The sequence below is a fragment of the Panulirus ornatus genome, chromosome 19 (assembly GCF_036320965.1).
Source record: "Panulirus ornatus isolate Po-2019 chromosome 19, ASM3632096v1, whole genome shotgun sequence".
Taxonomy (NCBI): domain Eukaryota; kingdom Metazoa; phylum Arthropoda; class Malacostraca; order Decapoda; family Palinuridae; genus Panulirus; species Panulirus ornatus.
Window position 1 is genome coordinate 246,469 of NC_092242.1, and position 26,032 is coordinate 272,500.

The 26,032-nt window shown below is 41.2% G+C and overlaps 1 protein-coding gene across 1 annotated transcript in view; it reads right to left on the reverse strand.

The window, feature by feature from the left end:
• Ssl1 (general transcription factor IIH subunit 2 Ssl1) overlaps positions 1–26,032 on the reverse strand; it is an 81,238-nt gene that overhangs the window by 19,089 nt on the left and 36,117 nt on the right. Inside the window, exons 4-5 of the mRNA XM_071673416.1 lie at positions 10,711–10,884; positions 1,173–1,417 (exon numbers count right to left, since the gene is read on the reverse strand). Coding sequence (XP_071529517.1) covers positions 1,173–1,417; positions 10,711–10,884 — 419 coding nt within the window. The remainder of the gene's footprint in view (positions 1–1,172; positions 1,418–10,710; positions 10,885–26,032) is intronic.

Sequence of the window (26,032 nt, forward strand, 5' to 3'; positions counted from 1 at the left end):
TTTATTCCTTCACACTGGCAACTTTTTTCCTCCTTCATACCGAGTGATTACCTTTTGTTTTCAATTCCAAATCAAGCATCTTTCTTAGCTTCTTGTCAGATCCATCAACATGTGGTGAGTTATTCATCTTGCACGTCATCTTCTTTGAGGGTGAATACAAAAAATGGTTTAATCCAGCACAAAAATTGGTTAGATTCACTTGAATAATGTACACTTACTGAATGGTACCTGAGAGTAGGAAATGAGAGACACTGTGATGTACACAATGCCAGGATCATCTGACATTCACTATCATATGCACGCAGCTGTCAGCACTGATGGATGTACAACCAAGCATAATTTTCATATCTACGTATATTTCTTATATATATTTTTTCTGGCTGTATGTACAGATGGTCATAAGTTGCATAGGTCATAAGTTGGGGAGCATTTACACATCCTAGCCAGAGCCCAGTTTCAAAAGCTTGTATTGAGATCACTTATGGAGTTCCTCAGGTGGCAAGAGGCAGAGTAAGAAGTAACAATGCAGAAAGAGTGAAAGAGGGAAGGTCAGGGTGATGTACTGACCTCACACATCACTGTGCACATACTCTAACCACTGCTGTGCTGAATTTCACCATGCTTGGCCAGAAGCAGCCTATTCCATGAGACACACTCGATAATGGAAAAAATACCATGGATACACAAAACTTCTTGCTGCAGTTGATAATATGGTACACATTCTTTAGGCACGTAGGTTCAAAACCTCAGTTACCAGCACTGTGGTAAGCACAGGACCCTCCTATATCACTTCCCACAAAAAAGGAACTGAGGCAGAAGCAACGCAAAGATTCTTCCTCAAAGATTTAGATATTTGCTCCTGGCACTAACTCACTGAGGCAGGAAACTACAAACAAGAAAGAAAGAAATGAAACAAAAGATCTTTATGAACCCTTCAATAATCATGAACTTCTTTTCTGTTACAACATAAGCTCAGTACTCCTTACAACAATTCCCACCTATTCTAACATGCATTCCCCATATCCATATTTTTTTCTTAACCTGTTCACCTAATAGTCCTAAGACAAACACCATCTTGCAAGAAGGGAGCAGACACCTTTTACATTCTTATCTATAAGTGTACATAAAAAAAGATATATAAATCACAGTTAGTCATTACTCACACTACTCACCACATGCACAAAGCAGGTTTAGCATCTGCATTAACCTGATGAGGAAAGCCAACTTTAATAAGTGTGTGATCCATTTTTACTGATGCAGCTGGGGGCTCCAAATGTTCACGAATCAATTCCTTTAGGTGGACATCATTAATACAGACAGAGAAGGAACCCCCTGTGTCTTTGCTGATGTCCTTGCAAACATACAACTCTGCAGCAAGACCAACCACCGACACACGAATATTCGCATCCTTCACTTTCTGCCATGAAAATCATGAAATTAGTGTTTTCATTTTACAACTAAATATCAATATATGCATAAATCTCAACACATTAACAGGAGAAACATCCTTTTCACACAAACAAGCACCTCTATTATTTCCTTTAAGTTTTACTTGCAGCTCCTCCTAAATTAGAATGCCAATATGAATATCAATAACCAATGAAGCTACTGAAGAACATGGAGAGAAGAAAAATTTTACTCCTGTTAAGATGCTGGAAAAGCAGGAAACTGGTGGAATAATGCTGAAAGACTGGTGAAGACATACTCACAAGGAGACGAGTTATTCTGCTAAGATATATTCTGAAGAGCTCAAATGATGCACTGATGCTCTTGTTATGTTGGAAAAATCCTTAACTGAAAATCCTCAACTGTTGGGTAAGACTGAAGACCTACAGAAAAATGAAAAAGTAACAGAAAAGTACTAAAAATCTACTGAGAGGTAATAAGGCGATGTAGTGGAATTAGTGTTCAACTGAAGGAATGCTGGAGATAAAGCTGTCTCACAGAAAGAATGATTACTAGAAAAGTGTTAATACACTGCTGGTAAAAAATTAGTTGAAGCAATGATGTGCTGAAAGAGATGAGGCAGAACACAAGCAAGGACTTTATGTTCAAATTTCCTTTGATACTAAACCTTAAGCTGACAACATTAAATATGATCCTAAAACCAATTAGCAAACTAATACCAGCAGTATCAATGAAAATAAAAATTTCCAATGAAACAACTGACCACAAAAATCCTCAGCAGTTCAAACTGTGGGGTCTTGTAATAATTTACAATAAACCTACGGGAAATGTAAGTACAGAAGTATGAAAAAACATTTCTCTCTGCGGCAGTTTCCTGCACGCCTTGGAAAAATCTCTAAGATTCCCAGAGTGCAGAAATCTCTTAACCCCTTTGCATTTTGGTGTATTAAATTGCCTCTCACCCTTCTATCTATCTCACTATATCTCTGATGCCTCTTCCAATTGGAACTCCCTTAAAGGGGTGGCCATGGCAACAGAGTCTCCATAAATAAAGAACTCCAATGCAACTTCTTAACCTTTAGTGCCTCACCCTTAACAGGCCACTGGCAGAAGGCAAGTCTAGTGCAGTGTTTGCTGAGGCTTCTACCTAATGTTCTTAATAACTGCTTCTATCTAATGCTCCTACTTACTACCTCTACCCAATGTTTCTATCTACTGCTCCTGCCTAAATTTTCCTATCTACTACTATCTACTGCTCCTAACATTTTGCCAAAAGGCAGGGATAATGCAAGTTGCTCACCAAAGGAAAATTTAGTTACGAAAAATGAGCTGCATAAGTGTAAAGTTGTCAAATATTACCTATGACAAGGAAAGAATGTATATTCAAGGAAAGAATGCCAGTATTCCAACTGCCAAACAGTCAGCAACTGCCATCCAATTGGTGATGACATCAATGTCACTTAGCCTAAGGTAACAACCTGCTCCATAATTCTTGAAACGCAGACATCAACCTGGTATTTCAACAATGGATGAAAAGGGGTTTTCCTGAAGAGAAGGGAGGATAGGGAAAGAAACAACAATCCAATTAAAATGCTCGCAGGTCATTGCCTTGAAAAGAAGCATTTTTCAATATTTCAAAACATTTCTCTCCAGGGCCATATCATTCCATTAGCATTTAGGTCATATCAATATGAATGAGGAAATTTAGAGAAAACTCTCAAAAAGAGAATACAGGAAGGTGAAAAACAGTGCTCGAATAGCCAATTTTTTCTTACTTTTCCAAAAGAAGGAGCAGAGAGGGGGGCCAAGTGAGGATTTTCCCCTCTAAGGCTCAGTCCTCTGTTCTTAACGCTACCTCACTAATGTGGGAAATGGCGAATAGGTATGAATAGCCAACTTGTAACAAGCTAGGTTCAATCTGCCTTGATGTTTGCAACTTCTGTGCTACACAAAGTTGAGCCTCAACATATAGAGTACAGATACATTAGAAGATACATTAGAAGGATGCCCAAAGACCTCTATTCTTGATCTTCTCCACAGAGAAGGTAAAGGCTGGCCAGGTTTGGCCAACAAAACATAGTCCCAGTACCAGAAGAAATGTTCCTTTCAGAGAGGTTTTAATTTTAACGGATACAAATAGATGTTCCCCTTAACAGTTTCAGGGGATCTCTCGTAATTATCTCAAGAGACTTAACTGGGCATTAGGAATGAAGCTCTCTAGATATAGTCTTCCAAGAATAGATCAGAGTAAGGATACAGCTAAACTTAGTTCTTGCATTTCTTTTCTTAACCAAAAACCTAGACTTGGATTCATCTCAACCCAGGAAAAGAAAAAAAAAAAAAAAGAGGAAAGTCTTATGACTGGACATTGCAGGTATGTCACTAACACTTTTCCCAGTAACTAGCTCTATCAAAAAGTGTTTGTAATGAGACGCTGTGGGGTAATGCCGCCAGAAATAATAAATAAATCTGGTGACTGTGACAAGTCTAGGACTCTTGTTAACCCTCATTTGCTGTTCATTCTGATAGCCAGGATATAACATAGCAATGACACAAGAGCTGCTAATCCTGCATGTCATCCTTTGAGCCTACTTCCTCAGCAACAGCACCCTGGTCATCCTGGCTCTACAGAATCTCTTTAAAGTAACTACAGTGTGTAACAGGGATGTAACAAATGACAGTTCAGATATCCTTGCACTTTCAGAAGATAGCTTTATTTTCCAGCCCATTCCTTGCTTTTTGTATGATGCTATTTTTCATGAGAGCCACTCCACTGACTTAAGAGATACATCATAGTAAGGAGGAAAAGAGTAGGCAAAAGAGGGAAAGGATTGGCCTGCTTAATAAAAGATATCCATAAGTTTAAAAAATAGTGAGGATGGCCTATTCAAACAGTACATAATGGGAAGAGTAACTGTAGAGGAGTAATACAGAGTGGTATTAATATTATTCAATCTGAAGAATTACAACAATCTAGAACAAACATATGATGATAACAATGAAGGTATAATCATAATGGTACATGAAGCAATGAAACAAGCACTTGTCAAAGATGGTAAAGTACTAGTAATGGGACATTTCAATCATAAAGAGAGAGACATGGGAATTTGGAAAGTAAACAGGATAATTTCTATACCAACATGTCAGTGAACTAACTAGGATGAAAGGGAATAACACTATCATTGATAGATCATACTTTCATACATGCTAGCATGGACACCAAGAATATATGATACACTAATAGAAAAAGAGACCCTGTAATGCTCAAATTTGACTACGTGGTAAATGAGGATGTTAAGAGAGCCAAGGTGAGAGAAAACCTAAAAATGAAATATGATTATAGAACCTACGCAAACTTCAATAGTTTCTCTGATCCTATAGACTGAAAATGGTGTCTGGTACCCAGAGACCAAGGCAGTGTGTAAAGAGGTTCTGTGAAAATTACAGTGAAAAAGTAAAAATACTGGTATCTCCAGCCCAAATTACAAAAGGAAGTTTACAATAGAGGGAAGAACAGCATAATAAAAGACATAAAAAATAAAGGAGCTTTGGGTTGTGTGGTGATGAAGATATATGCAGTACACCAGCCAGCCAACATTTGCAAGGTATGAGAGAGCAAAGAACAATTAAAGCAAGATGAAAAATAAGAAAAGAGGAACATAAATTTTGAAGATACTGTGAACAAGGCAGAAGAAAAAACAAAACTTTTCCATAAATTTACCAGGAATAAACTGTCAGTTTAAGAGCTACTAATCAGCCTTTACAAATCAGAAAGATGAATTATAAAGGATACTGTAAGGCTGTGTAAGGAACTAAATAACAAGTTTAAAAGTGTTTTCACAGTGGAGGCCACTAAAACACCAACACCAGTGATATGGAATGTGAAGTGGGTTCTTGAAAAATCTGAGATATCTTGAAAAGGAAGGAGGTAAATAGGGTGCGTAAGACAAGGGAGCAAATGGGAACTTCAGTGAAGGGCGTAAATGGGGAGGTGATAACAAGTAGCGGTGATGTGAGAAGGAGATGGAATGAGTATTTTGAAGGTTTGTTGAATGTGTCTGATGACAGAGTGGCAGATATAGGGTGTTTTGGTCGAGGTGGTGTGCAAAGTGAGAGGGTTAGGGAAAATGATTTGGTAAACAGAGAAGAGGTAGTAAAAGCTTTGCGGAAGATGAAAGCCGGCAAGGCAGCAGGTTTGGATGGCATTGCAGTGGAATTTATTAAGAAAGGGGGTGACTGTATTGTTGACTGGTTGGTAAGGTTATTTAATGTATGTATGACTCATGGTGAGGTGCCTGAGGATTGGCGGAATGCGTGCATAGTGCCATTGTACAAAGGCAAAGGGGATAAGAGTGAGTGCTCAAATTACAGAGGTATAAGTTTGTTGAGTATTCCTGGTAAATTATATGGGAGGGTATTGATTGAGAGGGTGAAGGCATGTACAGAGCATCAGATTGGGGAAGAGCAGTGCGGTTTCAGAAGTGGTAGAGGATGTGTGGATCAGGTGTTTGCTTTGAAGAATGTATGTGAGAAATACTTAGAAAAGCAAATGGATTTGTATGTAGCATTTATGGATCTGGAGAAGGCATATGATAGAGTTGATAGAGATGCTCTGTGGAAGGTATTAAGAATATATGGTGTGGGAGGCAAGTTGTTAGAAGCAGTGAAAAGTTTTTATCGAGGATGTAAGGCATGTGTACGTGTAGGAAGAGAGGAAAGTGATTGGTTCTCAGTGAATGTAGGTTTGCGGCAGGGGTGTGTGATGTCTCCATGGTTGTTTAATTTGTTTATGGATGGGGTTGTAAGGGAGGTAAATGCAAGAGTCCTGGAAAGAGGGGCAAGTATGAAGTCTGTTGGGGATGAGAGAGCTTGGGAAGTGAGTCAGTTGTTGTTCGCTGATGATACAGCGCTGGTGGCTGATTCATGTGAGAAACTGCAGAAGCTGGTGACTGAGTTTGGTAAAGTGTGTGGAAGAAGAAAGTTGAGAGTAAATGTGAATAAGAGCAAGGTTATTAGGTACAGTAGGGGTGAGGGTCAAGTCAATTGGGAGGTGAGTTTGAATGGAGAAAAACTGGAGGAAGTGAAGTGTTTTAGATATCTGGGAGTGGATCTGTCAGCGGATGGAACCATGGAAGCGGAAGTGGATCATAGGGTGGGGGAGGGGGCGAAAATTTTGGGAGCCTTGAAAAATGTGTGGAAGTCGAGAACATTATCTCGGAAAGCAAAAATGGGTATGTTTGAGGGAATAGTGGTTCCAACAATGTTGTATGGTTGCGAGGCGTGGGCTATGGATAGAGATGTGCGCAGGAGGATGGATGTGCTGGAAATGAGATGTTTGAGGACAATGTGTGGTGTGAGGTGGTTTGATCGAGTAAGTAACGTAAGGGTAAGAGAGAGGTGTGGAAATAAAAAGAGCGTGGTTGAGAGAGCAGAAGAGGGTGTTTTGAAATGGTTTGGGCACATGGAGAGAATGAGTGAGGAGAGATTGACCAAGAGGATATATGTGTCGGAGGTGGAGGGAACGAGGAGAAGAGGGAGACCAAATTGGAGGTGGAAAGATGGAGTGAAAAAGATTTTGTGTGATCGGGGCCTGAACATGCAGGAGGGTGAAAGGAGGGCAAGAAATAGAGTGAATTGGAGTCATGTGGTATACAGGGGTTGACGTGCTGTCAGTGGATTGAAGCAAGGCATGTGAAGCGTCTGGGGTAAACCATGGAAAGCTGTGTAGGTATGTATATTTGCGTGTGTGGACGTGTGTATGTACATGTGTATGGGGGGGGGGGGTTGGGCCATTTCTTTCGTCTGTTTCCTTGCGCTACCTCGCAAACGCGGGAGACAGCGACAAAGTATAAAAAAAAAAAAAAAAAAAAAAAAAAAAAAAAAAAAAATCTTGAAAAGGCCCTACAGACCTTTCCATGGTAAATCATGGCCTGGTTGTGGATAGAAAGCTATGGTTTCTGTGCATTACATGTGACAGATAAAGAATGGATGTGAATGGTTGTGGCCTTTCTTTGTCCATTACTGATACTACCATGCTAATGCAGGAATTGGTGATCAAGCATAAAAAAATCTAGAAAAGACATTGACAAAATACCAAATGGTCTTGACCCATAAAATGCTTATGACCCTGAGGTAATTTCACCATATTGCTGAAGAAAGTCAAAGTTCCAAGGAAGTGGAAAAAAGACAAGCATCACACCTTTCCACGAGAAAGGAGACTGGAGAGAGGCATTGAAATACCGACCAGTTTCCTTGATAAGTGTGATATGTGAGGTTCTGTAAAAGATAATCAGATAGCAAATGGATGACTTTCTACAGTGGAGACACAGCATGATTTTAAGGAAAGTTCATGTGTAACAAACTTCTTGGATATCTATGAGAGAGCAGACTGTCTTGAACAAAAGGGAAAGTTGGGTGGATGGTTTGTAACAGGAATGCCAAAAAGCATTTGACAGTGAGGGGCCTGGAAGACTAAGAAGTTGCATCACCAAGTAAGAATAAGCAGTTGACTTATCTTTGTGGAAAAGAACAAAGGATGCAAGTCAAAGGAGCCTCCTTAAAATAGGTAGAGGTCACTAGGAGACAGCACAGGGTTCTGTTCTGTGATCATTATTATTCTTAATCTTAGTGAATGACTTCCCAAAGTGTAGGACTGTCATCTGAATACTTTTGCAGGTGATGCAAAAATCATGAGTGAAATGAAAAGTCTGTATTACTCAATCAACTTATGATAGGACTATGACAGACTAAAGGTGGTTTGATACATGGTTAATGGAGTTCAACCTGAGTAAATGCAAAGTAATGAGGATTGATCACAGCAAAAGAGGGCCTTAATATGAACATCGTTCAGTGGGGAAAATGCTGCAGGAATCTGTGTGGGAGAAAGATTTAGGAGCCAACAGTGTCACTGACCTGTTGCCAGAATTCCACCTTAGGAAAACAGTTAATGCAACAAGCTGTCTGCTTGCAACTATTAAAATTGCTTTTAAGTTCATGGGCAAGGAAATATTCAGCACAGCATTCACATCTTACAAAAGGTCTTAACTAGAATATGCTTCTCAAGTTTGGTCATCGCATCTAAAGAAGTGTAAGAGCTTAAAGACAAGGTCCAGAGGAGAGTAACAAAGATAGTGACTGAATTAAGACAGCTAAGTTACAGGGAAAGGTTAGAGGTTTCACTCTGCCTACCTCAGAAGAGGGAAGAGTGACCCGATCACAGCCTGCAAGTTTTTAAACAAATCTATTACATACAATGAACAGTTCTTTGAGAGATGCAGGAATAGAGCAACCAGGAAACACATCACAAAATTAAGCAAGAAATGTTAAAAAAAATTATGTAAATAAGTACTTTATAGCATAAGTGTGGTGGATGAATGGAATAAGATGACTGAGGACAAGGCATATCAAGACAGCATAAATAAATTTAAGAAGTATGCATGGAATAAGATGACTGAGGACTAGGCTTATCAAGACAGCATAAATAAATCTAAGAAGTTGTATGCTAGTAAAGAATGTTCAAGAGCTAGGATGCCATATGTGGAAAACTCCCTCCAACATACAATACAGTTAGGTAATCACTAATAGGTAATTACAATCCAAAACTTTCCAGAAGGCTGGGTGGCTTGTCTATAACAAGTGCTTGAAAGCAGTTGACATGTACCACATCGAAAACTGGTAAAGAAGCTGCATCTTCAAACAGGAATATGGAAAAGGCTAGTTCAATGGATAGATTATCTTATTGCAAGGGAACAAGAACACATCAAAGGAGCCTTCTTGAAATAGGCTGAGAACCAGTGTCATGCCATAAAGATATGCTCTAGGACCAACACTTATCTTTATCTGTGTAAATGACTCACCACAAGGATTAGACTTCTACCTGAATATATTTGCAGATGATGACCAATTCATAAGGGGAGTGAAAATTGAAGAGGAATGCATCAATCTATACGGGTACCTAGACAAACTCAAGAGCTAATTTTATAAACTGCAGATGAAATCTACTCTAAGTGATGAGGATATGACACACAGAGAGAAGACTTCACTACAAATGTCATCCTGTGGAAAATAAGCTTCAAGAATCTCTTTGTGAGAGATTCTTGTGAGGAGACATCCCTACCCTTCCACAGAGTACCATACAGAGGTCCCTCAGCAACCATAGGGGTTACATTCAAGGAAGACCCTACAGCAAAACCATGGTTGGCAAGGTTCTAGACTTGTGGGAAATTGAGGGCTTGAGGGAGAGTCCTTTAAGAAACATACCTTAAGTCTTACAGTGAACACTTTTAGGCTTTTGGGAAATAGGGGGAAATGACATGAGAGATACACCTAAAGTTGTATAATGAGCACTTCAAGGTTAAAAATCATGTTATTTGAAACATGTTTATTCAACAAACCACCCCACCCCATTCAAATTTACCCTCAAACCATCCTCCTTTCACAAACTCTCCAAAACTCTATCACCAACTTCTAGAGTTTCTAGCAGTCTACCACCACAGATATGACAACTGAAAACAACAAATGATTTACCCCTCATACCCTTAACAACAAGCATATCACATAACAGCGCTTCACTCTCACATCTCTGCATTTATCTCTCTCATCACCACATCCATAAAACATATTAAACAGCTATGGCAACATCACAACCTATATGCAAAGTTATGTTCACTAGAAACCACTCATTCCCGGGAACTCCCTTCCTGCTCACACATGCCTTATTCCATGGTTCAAAAAATATCTGGTGACCCCCAACCCTACTCATCCACACGTACTTATAGATGCACTTCTTTAAATAAAGTATTCCTAATTGCTATTCCTCTTCCAGCAACAAACCAACAAGCTCTTACCCATTTCTATTTACTTATAAATTTGAACTTCCCATCATTCAAAACTTAAGATTTTGTCCACTTACACAAAGATTTAACTATTCAACATGCATATCTATACAACTACATACCCCAAATTCTATGCTGGTTATAATCTAAAGTACCCTTAGTGTAAGGATGAATTTTCTAACTTGGCCTGTTCTATTGTGTTGACAAAAATAAGTCCAAAGACTCACATACAGATGCAGGGGTGATGCCAAAATGTTCCTCATACACTATATTTAACAGGGTGAAATAGAGATGAGTTCATGTACACAAGAAATACAATGTCAGCTTTATCTTGCATACCTTGTTTAAGTGAAAATATATTTTCCACAATTATGTTAGTACAGTATCACAGGTCATGCTGACCGACATTAATAATATGTCACATTTTGTTTGGTGTCCTTAAATCACTCCACATTAAAGACAAAAATACCTGTATAGTAGCTCCAATTTCCCCTGGATCACAGGATGTAAGAGCTGCAAAGATAATGAGAATTTCTCGTGATGTATGTGGTGGGAGGTGACGCAAAGATGACAGTGCTACCTCCAGTGAATTCTGCAGTGAAGGTTCACCTCTACATGGAACTTCTTGTAACTTCTTGACAAACTGTAATTAAACAAGAAACGTATGGTAAGCTAACTAGAAGTGGAAATTCAATGCGCAGTACAATTTCCTAATCTCATAATCCTAAAACTCATTTTGCATACATTCAAAAAACCTGTCTACATATTTCACAAATTTTGAACTACACAGTCATGCTGAACTATGAATATTTCCACATCTAAAAACTGATTTAAACTTCATGACCTAAATTGACTTTGAGAACCTTCATGGATATGCAGCAATGGTAAAACCATAATCAGAAAATGGCAAAGTTATCTACAAAAATAACAATGAAATTTTAGTTTCATGTATCATCATTCAGTGAAATCATACTTTCTGCAAGTCTTCATGATGAAAGTGTGTGATTTTAGTTCATTGTGACATACTTAATCACTTTATGATCCATTTTCTCTATCATATTCAGATTACATAAATTCACTAATAATATAAAATCAAAGTAGTGTAATTTTGTTAAAGTAACAATAAAACACATTCTTTCTTTTCTTTCTTTCATACTATTCGCCATTTCCCGCATTAGTGAGGTAGCGTTAAGAACAGTGGACTGGGCCTTTGAGGGAATATCCTCACCTGGCCCCCTTCTCTGTTCCTTCTTTTGGAAAATTACAAAAAAAGTGAGAGGGGAGGATTTCCAGCCCCCCGCTCCCTTCCCTTCTACGACACGCAGGGAATATGTGGGAAGTATTCTTTCTCCACTATCCCCAGGGATAACACATTCTACATTTCAGAATATTTTGTGTTTCTCAACTCAAATACATTAACTGCAATGTGCTTTACACAACAAAGAACTATAAACATCTTCAGCTAAGCTGAAAAGGCTTCAATTTTGTTCATTTTCTCTTGTGAGCTGATCTGGGATTATCCCTCTTCAGCTGCCAGCAGTAGTCTACTATCACGTGGGCATCACATTTTCCCTGATACCTCCTCTCCACTTACAAGGTTTCATAAATCAGCTATTAATACAGCATGGGTTATACTTCTAATGTAAATATGGAATTAAGTGACTTGGGTGTGCTAATTATCTTACCATTTATCATAGATTACATTCACATGAGAAGAAAGATCATGAGAGGCAAGTGTTATGGGAGCAGCTGAGTGAGTGTGTCAGCAGCTTTGGTGCATGGGACCGAGTATTAGTGATGGGTGAATTAAATGTGAAGGTGAGGAATGTATAATCAGTGTACATGGGGTATTTAAGTGTTGTGAATGGAAATGGTGGAGAGCTTGTGGATTTGTGTGCTGAAAAAAGATTGGTGATTGGGAATACCTGGTTTAAAAAGAGAGATGTACATAAGTATACATATGTGAGTAGGAGAGATGGTCAAAGGGCATTATTTGATTGTGTTAACCAACAGGAGAGTATAAGAGAGACTTTTGGATGTTAATGTGCTGAGAGGGGCAGCTGGTGGGATGTCTGATCAATATCTTGTGGAGGAAAAGGTGAAGATTTGTAGAAGTTTTCAAAAAAGAAGAGAAAATGGGGAGAAGAAAGTGGTGAGAGTGAGTGAGTTTGGAAAGGAGGCTTGTATGAGGAAGTACCACGAGAGATTGAGTGTGGAATGGCAAAAGTTGAGAGCAAATGTTGTGAGGGGAGTGGGTGAGGAATGGGATGTATTTTGGGAAGCAGTGATGGCATGTGTAAAAGATGAGTTAGCATGAGAAAGGTGGGAGGTGGGCAGATTAGAAAGGGTAGTGAGTGGTAGGAAGGAAATGCAAATGACTGGGAAATTTATATAGAAAAGTGGCAGGAGGTCAAGTGGAAGGTGTGAAAGGTGAAAAAGAGGGCAAATGAGAGTTGGGTTGAGTGAGTATCATTAAATCTTAGGGAGAATAAAAAGATATTTTGGAAGGAGGTAAATAACATGCGTAAGACAAGAGAACAAACAGGAACATCGGTGAAGGGGGCAAGGGGGGAAGTGATAACAGATAGTGATGAAGTGAAAAGATGGAGTGAGTATTTTGAAGGGTTGTTGAATGTATTTGATGATAGAATGGCAGATGTAGGGTGTTTTGGTCAGGGTAGTGTGCAAAAAGAGAGGGTCAGGGAGAATAGTTTGATTAAGAGAAAAGAGGTAGTGAAAGCTTTGTGGAAGATGAAATCCAAGCAGGCAGTGGGTTTGGAAGGTACTGCAGCTGAATCTATTAAAAGAGGGGGTGATTGTGTTGTTGACGGGTAGGTAAGGATTTTCAATGGATGTATGGATCATGGTGAGGTGCCTGAGGATTGGCAGAATACATGCAAAGTGCCATTATACTAAGGAAAAGGGGATAAAGATGAGTGTTCAAACTACAGAGGTATAAGCTTGTTAAGTATTCCTGGGCAATTGAATAAGAGGGTATTGATTGAGAGAATAAGTGAGGAAAGGTTGACAAAGAGAATATAAGTGTCAGAGGTGAAGGGAACAAGGAGAAGCAGGAGACCAAATTGGAGGTGGAAGGATGGAATGAAAAAAATTTTGAGTGATTGACACCTGAGTATACAGGAGGGTGAGAAGTGTGCAAGGAATAGAGCGAACTGGAACGATGTGGTATACTAGAGTCGATATGCTGTCAATGGACTGAATCAGGGCCTGTGAAAGGTCTGGGGTAAACCAAGGAAAGGTCTGTGGAGCCTGGTTGTGGAGAGGAAGCTGTGGTTTTGATGCATTACCCATGATGGCTAGAGAATGAGCGTGAATGAATGTGGCCTTTTTTTGCCTTCCTGGCGCTACCTTGCTGAAGCAGGGGGTAGCGATGCTGTTTCTTGTGGGACGAGGTAGTGCCAGGAATGGATGAAGGCAGGCAAGTGTAAATATACACATATATATCACATATGTGAGAAGATGGAGTGAGTATTTTGAAGCTTTGTTGAATGTATTTGATGATAGATTGGCAGATATAGGGTGGTGTGCAGGGTGAGAGGGTTAGGGAGAATGATTTGGTATACAGAGAAGAGGTAGTTAAAGCTTTGCATAAGATGAAAGCAAGCAAGGCAGCGGTTTGGATGGTATTGCAGTGGAATTTATTAGAAAAATGGGTGACTTTATTGTTGACTGGTTGTAAGGTTATTTAATGTACGTATGACTCATGGTGAGGTGCCTGAGGATTGGCAGAATGCTTGCATAGTGCCATTGTACAAAGGCAAAGGGGATAAAAGTGAGTGCTCAAATTACAGAGGTATAAGTTTGTTGAGTATTCCTGGGAAATTATAAGGGAGGGTGAAGGCATGTACAGAGCATCAGACTGGGGAAGAGCAGTATGATTTCAAAAGTGGTAGAGGATGTGTGGATCAGGTGTTTGCCTTGAAGAATGTATGTGAGAAATACTTAGAAAAGCAAATGGATTTGTATGTGGCATTTATGGATCTGGAGAAGGCATATGAAGAGTTGATAGAGATGCTCTGTGGAAGGTATTAAGAATATATGGTGTGGGAGGCAAGTTCATGGGAGCAGTGAAAAGTTTTTATCGAGGATGTAAGGCATGTGTACGTGTAGAGAGAGAGGAAAGTGATTGGTTCTCAGTGAATGTTGGTTTGCAGCAGGGGTGCATGATGTCACCATGGTTGTTTAATTTGTTTATGGATGGGGTTGTTAGGGAGGTGAATGCAAGAGTTTTGGAAAGAGGGGCAAGTATGCAGTCTGTTGTGGATGAGAGAGCTTGGGAAGTGAGTCACTTGTTGTTTGCTGATGATACAGCGCTGGTGGCTGATTCATGTGAGAAACTGCAGAAACTGGTAACTGAGTTTGGTAAAGTTTGTGAAAGAAGAAAGCTGAGAGTAAATGTGAATAAGAGCAAGGTTATTAGATACACTAGGGTTGAGGGACAAGTCAATTGGGAGATAAGTTTGAATGGAGAAAAACTGGAGGAAGTGAAGTGTTTTAGATATCTGAGAGTGGATTTGGCAGCGGATGGAACCATGGAAGCGGAAGTGAATCATAGGGTGGGGGAGGGGGCTAAAATTTTGGGAGCATTGAAAAATGTGTGGAAGTCGAGAATGTTATCTCAGAAAGCAAAAATGGGTATGTTTAAAGGAATAGTGGTTCCAACAATGTTTTATGGTTGCGAGGCATGGACTATAGATAGAGTTATGTGGAGGAGGGTGGATGTGCTGGAAAAGAGATGGTGGAGGACAATATGTGGTGTGAGGTGGTTTGATCGAGTAAGTAATGGAAGGGTAAGAGAGATGTGTGGTAATAAAAAGAGTGTGGTTGAGAGAGCAAAAGAGGATGTTTTGAAATGGTTTGGTCACATGGAGAGAATGAGTGAGGAAAGATTGACAAAGAAGATATATGTGTCAGAGGTAGAGGGAACAAGGAGAAGTGGGAGACGAAATTGGAGGTGGAAAGATGGAGTGGAAAAGATTTTGAGTGTCGGGGCCTGAACATGCAGGAGGGTGAAAAGCATGCAAGGAATAAAGTGAATTGGAACGATGTAGTATACCGGGGTCGATGTGCTGTAAATGGATTGAACCAGGGCATGTGAAGCGTCTGGGGTAAACCATGGAAAGTTTTGTGGGGCCTGGATGTGTAAAGGGAGCTGTGGTTTCGGTGCATTATACATGACAGCTAGAGACTGAGTGTGAACGAATGTGGCCTTTGTTTTTTCGTAGCGCTACCTCACGCACATGCGGGGAGAGGGGGCTGTCATTTCATGTGTGGCGGGGTGGTGACGGGAATGAATAAGGGCAGACAGTATGAATTATGTACATGTGTATATATGTATATGTCTGTGTGTGTATATGTATGTATACGTTGAGATGTATAGGTATGTATATTTGTGTGTGGATGTGAATTTATATACGTGTGTATGTGGGTGGGTTGGGCCATTCTTTCGTCTGTTTCCTTGCGCTACCTCGCTAACGCGGGAGACAGTGACAAAGTATAATAAATAATAAAATATATATCACATATATATACATAAATGCCGATACAAGCACATATACATACATATACATATCAACATTTCTCTCTTGTGTCTACCCTGATGATGTGGTTACACAAAAGTGTACTTGGGAACTTATTGTGTGAGGAAAGGGAGCTGTGGTTTCGTTGCATGGCACGTGAAAGCTGGAGACTTGAGTGTGAATGAATATGGCCTTTTGTCATTTCCTAGCACTACTTCATGGGGGAGGCGGGGATGCTATTTGAGGTGGCGAAAGGAATGAGTAAAGGTAGCAAAAGTGAATTATGTGCATGTGTATATATGTATATGTCTGTGTATGTATATATATATTTTATTTATCCATGTATTTTGCTCTGTCGCCGTCTCCCGCGTTTGCGAGGTAGCGCAAGAAAACAGACGAAAGCAATGGCCCAACCCACCCCCATACACATGTATATATATACACGTCCACACACGCAAATATACATACCTATACATCTCAATGTACACATATATATACACACACAGACATATACATATAAACACATGTACAATTCATACTGTCTGCCTTTATTTATTCCCATCGCCACCTCGCTACACATGGAATAACATCCCCCTCCCCCCTCATGTGTGCGAGGTAGCACTAGGAAAAGACAACAAAGGCCCCATTCGTTCACAATTCAGTCTCTAGCTGTCATGCAATAATGCCCAAAACCCCAGCTCCCTTTCCAAATCCAGGCCCCACACAACTTTCCATGGTTTACCCCAGACGCTTCACATGCCCTGATTCAATCCATTGACAGCATGTTGACCCCGGTATACCACATCATTCCAATTCACTCTATTCCTTGCATGCCTTTCACCCTCCTGCATGTTCAGGCCCCGATCACTCAAAATCTTTTTCACTCCATCTTTCCACCTCCAATTTGGTCTCCCACTTCTCCTCGTTCCCTCCACCTCCGACACATATATCCTCTTGATCAATCTTTCCTCACTCATTCTCTCCATATGCCCAAACCATTTCAAAACACCCTCTTCTGCTCTCTCAACCACACTCTTTTTATTTCCACACATCTCTCTTACTCTTACATTACTTACTCGATCAAACCACCTCACACCACATATTGTCCTCAAACATCTCATTTCCAGCATATCCTCCCTCCTGCGCACAACTCTATCCATAGCCCACGCCTCACAACCATACGACATTGTTGGAACCACTATTACTTCAAACACAGCCATTTTTGCTTTCGGAGATAATGTTCTCGACTTCCAAACATTCTTCAAGGCTCCCAGGATTTTCGCCCCCTCCCCCACCCTATGATTCACTTCCGCTTCCATGGTTCCATCCGCTGCCAGATCCACTCCCAGATATCTAAAGCACTTTACTTCCTCCAGTTTTTCTCCATTCAAACTTACCTCCTAATCGACTTGACCCTCAACCCTACTGTACCTAATAACCTTCCTTTTATTCACATTTAATCTTAACTTTCTTCTTTCACACACTTTACCAAACTCAGTCACCAGCTTCTGCAGTTTCTCACATGAATCAGCCACCAGCGCTGTATCATCAGCGAACAACAACTGACTCATTTCCCAAGCTCTCTCATCCACAACAGACTTCATACTTGCCCCTCTTTCCAAAACTCTTGCATTCACCTGACTAACAACCCCATCCATAGACAAATTAAACAACCATGGAGACTTCACACACCCCTGCCGCAAACCTACATTCACTGAAAACCAATCACTTTCCTCTCTTCCTACACGTACACATGCCTTACATCCTCGATAAAAACTTTTCACTGCTTCTAACAACTTGCCTCCCACACCATATATTCTTGGTACCTTCCACAGAGCATCTCTATCAACTCTATCATATGCCTTCTCCAGATCCATAAATGCTAAATACAAATCTATTTGCTTTTCTAAGTATTTCTCACATACATTCTTCAAAGCAAACACCTGATCCACACATCCTCTACCACTTCTGAAACCACACTGCTCTTCCCCAATCTGATGCTCTGTACGTGCCTTCACCCTCTCAATCAATACCCTCCCATATAATTTACCAGGAATACTCAACAAACTTATACCTCTGTAATTTGAGCACTCACTCTTATCCCCTTTGCCTTTGTACAATGGCACTATGCAAGCATTCCGCCAATCCTCAGGCACCTCACCAAGAATCATACATACATTAAATAACCTTACCAACTAGTCAACAATACAGTCACCCCCTTTTTTAATAAATTCCACTGCAATACCATCCAAACCTGCTGCCTTGCCAGCTTTCATCTTCTGCAAAGCTTTTCCTACCTCTTCTCTGTTTACCAAATCATTTTCCCTAACCCTCTCACTTTGCACACCCCCTCGACCAAAACACCCTATATCTGCCACTCTATCATCAAACACATTCAACAAACCTTCAAATACTCACTCCATCTCCTTCTCACATCAACACTACTTGTTATCACCTCCCCATTAGCACCCTTCACTGAAGTTCCCATTTGCTCCCTTGTCTTACACACTTTATTAACCTCCTTCCAGAACATCTTTTTATTCTCTCTCTCTCTCTCTCTCTCTCTCTCTCTCTCTCTCTCTCTCTCTCTCTCTCTCTCCCTCTCTTTCTTTCTTTTTCTTTTTTGCTTTGCCGCTGTCTCCCGCGTTTGCGAGGTAGCGCAAGGAAACAGACGAAAGAAATGGCCCAACCCACCCCCATACACAATGTATATACATACACGTCCACACACGCAAATATACATACCTATACATCTCAATGTACACATATATATACACACACAGACACATACATATATACACATGCACACAATTCACACTATCTGCCTTTATTCATTCCCATCGCCACCTAGCAACACATGGAATACCATCCCCCTTCCCCCTCATGTGTGCGAGGTAGCACTAGGAAAAGACAACAAAGGCCGCATTCGTTCACACTCAGTCTCTAGCTGCCATGCAATAATGCCCGAAACCACAGCTCCCTTTCCACATCCAGGCAACACAAAACTTTCCATGGTTTACCCCAGACGCTTCACATGCCCTGATTCAATCCACTGACAGCACGTCAACCCTGGTATACCATATTGATCCAATTCACTCCATTCCTTGCCCTCCTTTCACCCTCCTGCATGTTCAGGCCCCGATCACACAAAATCTTTTTCACTCCATCTTTCCACCTCCAATTTGGTCTCCCACTTCTCCTCGTTCCCTCCACCTCTGACACATATATCCTCTTGGTCAATCTTTCTTCACTCATTCTCTCCATGTGCCCTAACCATTTCAAAACACCCTCTTCTGCTCTCTCAACCATGCTCTTTTTATTTCCACACATCTCTCTTACCCTTACATTACTTACTCGATCAAACCACCTCACACCACATATTGTCCTCAAACATCTCATTTCCAGCACATCCACCCTCCTGCACACAACTCTATCCATAGCTCACGCCTCGCAACCATACAACTTTGTTGGAACCACTATTACTTCAAACATACCCATTTTTGCTTTCCGAGATAATGTTCTCGACTTCCACACATTCTTCAAGGCTCCCAGGATTTTCGCCCCCTCCCACACCCTATGATTCACTTCCGCTTCTATGGTTCCATCCACTACCAGATCCACTCCCAGATATCTTAAACACTTTACTTCCTCCAGTTTTTCTCCATTCAAACTTACCTCCCAACTGACTTGACCCTCAACCCTACTGTACCTAATAATCTTGCTCTTATTCACATTTACTCTTAACTTTCTTCTTTCACACACTTTACCAAACTCAGTCACCAGCTTCTGCAGTTTCTCACATGAATCAGCCACCAGCGCTGTATCATCAGCGAACAACAACTGACTCACTTCCCAAGCTCTTTCATCCACAACAGACTTCATACTTACCCCTCTTTCCAAAACTCTTGCATTCACCTCCCTAACAACCCCATCCATAAACAAATTAAACAACCATGGAGACATCACACACCCCTGCCACAAACCTATATTCACTGAGAACCAATCACTTTCCTCTCTTCCTACACGTTCACATGCCTTACATCCTCGATAAAAACTTTTCACTGCTTCTAACAACTTGCCTCCCACACCATACATTCTTGGTACCTTCCACAGAGCATCTCTATCAACTCTATCATATGCCTTCTCCAGATCCATAAATGCTACATACAAATCCATTTGCTTTTCTAAGTATTTCTAACATACATTCTTCAAAGCAGACACCTGATCCACACATCCTCTACCACTTCTGAAACCACACTGCTCTTCCCCAATCTGATGCTCTGTACATGCCTTCACTCTCTCAATCAATACCCTCCCATATAATTTACCAGGAATACTCAACAAACTTCTACCTCTGTAATTTGAGCACTCACTCTTATCCCTTTTGCCTTTGTACAACGGCACTATGCACGCATTCTGCCAATCCTCAGGCACCTCACCATGAGTCATACATACATTAAATAACCTTACCAACCAGTCAATAATACAGTCACCCCCTTTTTTAATAAATTCCACTGCAATACCATCCAAACCTGCTGCCTTGCCGGCTTTCATCTTCCGCAAAGCTTTTACTACCTCTTCTCTGTTTACCAAATCATTTTCCCTAACCCTCTCACTTTGCACACCACCTCGACCAAAACACCCTATATCTGCCACTCTATCATCTCTCTCTCTCTCTCTCTCTCTCTCTCTCTCTCTCTCTCTCTCTCTCTCTCTCTATATATATATATATATATATATATATATATATATATATTTTTTTTTTTTTTTTTTTTTTTTTTTTTTTTTTTTTTAATACTTTGTCGCTGTCTCCCACGTTTGCGAGGTAGCGCAAGGAAACAGATGAAAGAAATGGCCCAACCCCCCCCCATACACATGTATATACATACGTCCACACACGCAAATATACATACCTACACAGCTTTCCATGGTTTACCCCAGACGCTTCACATGCCTTGATTCAATCCACTGACAGCACGTCAACCCCGGTATACCACATCGCTCCAATTCACTCTATTCCTTGCCCTCCTTTCACCCTCCTGCATGTTCAGGCCCCGATCACACAAAATCTTTTTCACTCCATCTTTCCACCTCCAATTTGGTCTCCCTCTTCTCCTCGTTCCCTCCACCTCCGACACATATATCCTCTTGGTCAATCTTTCCTCACTCATTCTCTCCATGTGCCCAAACCACTTCAAAACACCCTCCTCTGCTCTCTCAACCACGCTCTTTTTATTTCCACACATCTCTCTCACCCTTACGTTACTCACTCGATCAAACCACCTCACACCACACATTGTCCTCAAACATCTCATTTCCAGCACATCCATCCTCCTGCGCACAACTCTATCCATAGCCCACGCCTCGCAACCATACAACATTGTTGGAACCACTATTCCTTCAAACATACCCATTTTTGCTTTCCGAGATAATGTTCTCGACTTCCACACATTCTTCAAGGCCCCCAGAATTTTCGCCCCCTCCCCCACCCTATGATCCACCTCCGCTTCCATGGTTCCATCCGCTGCCAGATCCACTCCCAGATATCTAAAACACTTCACTTCCTCCAGTTTTTCTCCATTCAAACTCACCTCCCAATTGCCTTGACCCCCAACCCCACTGTACCTAATAACCTTGCTCTTATTCACATTTACTCTTAACTTTCTTCTTCCACACACTTTACCAAACTCAGTCACCAGCTTCTGCAGTTTCTCACATGAATCAGCCACCAGCGCTGTATCATCAGCGAACAACAACTGACTCACTTCCCACGCTCTCTCATCCCCAACAGACTTCATACTTGCCCCTCTTTCCAAAACTCTTGCATTTACCTCCCTAACAACCCCATCCATAAACAAATTGAACAACCATGGAGACATCACACACCCCTGCCGCAAACCTACATTCACTGAGAACCAATCACTTTCCTCTCTTCCTACACGTACACATGCCTTACATCCTCGATAAAAACTTTTCACCGCTTCTAACAACTTTCCTCCCACACCATATATTCTTAATATCTTCCACAGAGCATCTCTATCAACTCTATCATATGCCTTCTCCAGATCCATAAATGCTACATACAAATCCATTTGCTTTTCTAAGTATTTCTCACATACATTCTTCAAAGCAAACACCTGATCCACACATCCTCCACCACTTCTGAAACCACACTGCTCTTCCCCAATCTGATGCTCTGTACATGCCTTCACCCTCTCAATCAATACCCTCCCATATAATTTACCAGGAATACTCAACAGACTTATACCTCTGTAATTTGAGCACTCACTCTTATCCCCTTTGCCTTTGTACAATGGCACTATGCACGCATTCCGCCAATCCTCAGGCACCTCACCATGAGTCATACATACATTAAATAACCTTACCAACCAGTCAACAATACAGTCACCCCCTTTTTTAATAAATTCCACTGCAATACCATCCAAACCTGCTGCCTTTCCGGCTTTCATCTTCCGCAAACCTTTCACTACCTCTTCTCTGTTTACCAAATCATTTTCCCTAACCCTCTCACTTTGCACACCACCTCGACCAAAACACCCTATATCTGCCACTCTATCATCAAACACATTCAACAAACCTTCAAAATACTCACTCCATCTCCTTCTCACATCACCATTACTTGTTATCACCTCCCCATTTGCGCCCTTCACTGAAGTTCCCATTTGCCCCCTTGTCTTACGCACTTTATTTACCTCCTTCCAGAACATCTTTTTATTCTCCTTAAAATTTAATGATACTCTCTCACCCCAACTCTCATTTGCCCTTTTTTTCACCTCTTGCACCTTTCTCTTGACCTCCTGTCTCTTTCTTTTATACATCTCCCACTCAATTGCATTTTTCCCTGCAAAAATCGTCCAAATGCCTCTCTCTTCTCTTTCACTAATACTCTTACTTCTTCATCCCACCACTCACTACCCTTTCTAATCAACCCACCTCCCACTCTTCTCATGCCACAAGCATCTTTTGCGCACTCCATCACTGATTCCCTAAATACATCCCATTCCTCCCCCACTCCCCTTGCTTCCATTGTTCTCACCTTTTTCCATTCTGTACTCAGTCTCTCCTGGTACTTCCTCACACAGGTCTCCTTCTCAAGCTCACTTACTCTCACCACCCTCTTCACCCCAACATTCACTCTTCTTTTCTGAAAACCCATACAAATCTTCAGCTTAGCCTCCACAAGATAATGATCAGACATCCCTCCAGTTGCACCTCTCAGCACATTAACATCCAAAAGTCTCTCTTTCGCACGCCTGTCAATTAACACGTAATCCAATAATGCTCTCTGGCCATCTCTCCTACTTACATAAGTATACTTATGTATATCTCGCTTTTTAAACCAGGTATTCCCAATCATCAGTCCTTTTTCAGCACATAAATCTACAAGCTCTTCACCATTTCCATTTACAACACTGAACACCCCATGTATACCAATTATTCCCTCAACTGCCACATTACTCACCTTTGCATTCAAATCACCCATCACTATAACCCGGTCTCGTGCATCAAAACCACTAACACACTCATTCATCTGCTCCCAAAACACTTGCCTCTCTTGATCTTTCTTCTCATGCCCAGGTGCATATGCACCAATAATCACCCACCTCTCTCCATCAACTTTCAGTTTTACCCATATTAATCGAGAATTTACTTTCTTACACTCTATCACATACTCCCACAACTCCTGTTTCAGGAGTATTGCTACTCCTTCCCTTGCTCTTGTCCTCTCACTAACCCCTGACTTTACTCACCAGACATTCCCAAACCACTCTTCCCCTTTACCCTTGAGCTTCGTTTCACTCAGAGCCAAAACATCCAGGTTCCTTTCCTCAAACATACTACCTATCTCTCCTTTTTTCACATCTTGGTTACATCCACACACATTCAGGCACCCCACTCTGAGCCTTCGAGGAGGATGAGCACTCCCCGCGTGACTCCTTCTTCTGTTTCCCATTTTAGAAAGTTAATACAAGGAGGGGAGGATTTCTGGCCCCCCGCTCCCGTCCCCTCTAGTCGCTTTCTACACACGCGAGGAATACGTGGGAAGTATTCTTTCACCCCTATCCCCAGGGATAATATACATATATATATACATATACACATACACACACACACACACACACACACACGCCACACACACACACACACATATATATACATATGAAAAAAATATATATATAAATATATATATATATATATATATATATATATATATATATTTTTTTTTGCTTTGTCGCTGTCCCGCGTTTCCGAGGTAGCGCAAGGAAACAGACGAAAGAAATGGCCCAACCCACCCCCATACACATGTATATACATACGTCCACACACGCAAATATACATACCTACACAGCTTTCCATGGTTTACCCCAGACGCTTCACATGCCTTGATTCAATCCACTGACAGCACGTCAACCCCGGTATACCACATCGCTCCAATTCACTCTATTCCTTGCCCTCCTTTCACCCTCCTGCATGTTCAGGCCCCGATCACACAAAATCTTTTTCACTCCATCTTTCCACCTCCAATTTGGTCTCCCTCTTCTCCTCGTTCCCTCCACCTCCGACACATATATCCTCTTGGTCAATCTTTCCTCACTCATTCTCTCCATGTGCCCAAACCACTTCAAAACACCCTCCTCTGCTCTCTCAACCACGCTCTTTTTATTTCCACACATCTCTCTCACCCTTACGTTACTCACTCGATCAAACCACCTCACACCACACATTGTCCTCAAACATCTCATTTCCAGCACATCCATCCTCCTGCGCACAACTCTATCCATAGCCCACGCCTCGCAACCATACAACATTGTTGGAACCACTATTCCTTCAAACATACCCATTTTTGCTTTCCGAGATAATGTTCTCGACTTCCACACATTCTTCAAGGCCCCCAGAATTTTCGCCCCCTCCCCCACCCTATGATCCACCTCCGCTTCCATGGTTCCATCCGCTGCCAGATCCACTCCCAGATATCTAAAACACTTCACTTCCTCCAGTTTTTCTCCATTCAAACTCACCTCCCAATTGCCTTGACCCCCAACCCCACTGTACCTAATAACCTTGCTCTTATTCACATTTACTCTTAACTTTCTTCTTCCACACACTTTACCAAACTCAGTCACCAGCTTCTGCAGTTTCTCACATGAATCAGCCACCAGCGCTGTATCATCAGCGAACAACAACTGACTCACTTCCCACGCTCTCTCATCCCCAACAGACTTCATACTTGCCCCTCTTTCCAAAACTCTTGCATTTACCTCCCTAACAACCCCATCCATAAACAAATTGAACAACCATGGAGACATCACACACCCCTGCCGCAAACCTACATTCACTGAGAACCAATCACTTTCCTCTCTTCCTACACGTACACATGCCTTACATCCTCGATAAAAACTTTTCACCGCTTCTAACAACTTTCCTCCCACACCATATATTCTTAATATCTTCCACAGAGCATCTCTATCAACTCTATCATATGCCTTCTCCAGATCCATAAATGCTACATACAAATCCATTTGCTTTTCTAAGTATTTCTCACATACATTCTTCAAAGCAAACACCTGATCCACACATCCTCCACCACTTCTGAAACCACACTGCTCTTCCCCAATCTGATGCTCTGTACATGCCTTCACCCTCTCAATCAATACCCTCCCATATAATTTACCAGGAATACTCAACAGACTTATACCTCTGTAATTTGAGCACTCACTCTTATCCCCTTTGCCTTTGTACAATGGCACTATGCACGCATTCCGCCAATCCTCAGGCACCTCACCATGAGTCATACATACATTAAATAACCTTACCAACCAGTCAACAATACAGTCACCCCCTTTTTTAATAAATTCCACTGCAATACCATCCAAACCTGCTGCCTTTCCGGCTTTCATCTTCCGCAAACCTTTCACTACCTCTTCTCTGTTTACCAAATCATTTTCCCTAACCCTCTCACTTTGCACACCACCTCGACCAAAACACCCTATATCTGCCACTCTATCATCAAACACATTCAACAAACCTTCAAAATACTCACTCCATCTCCTTCTCACATCACCATTACTTGTTATCACCTCCCCATTTGCGCCCTTCACTGAAGTTCCCATTTGCCCCCTTGTCTTACGCACTTTATTTACCTCCTTCCAGAACATCTTTTTATTCTCCTTAAAATTTAATGATACTCTCTCACCCCAACTCTCATTTGCCCTTTTTTTCACCTCTTGC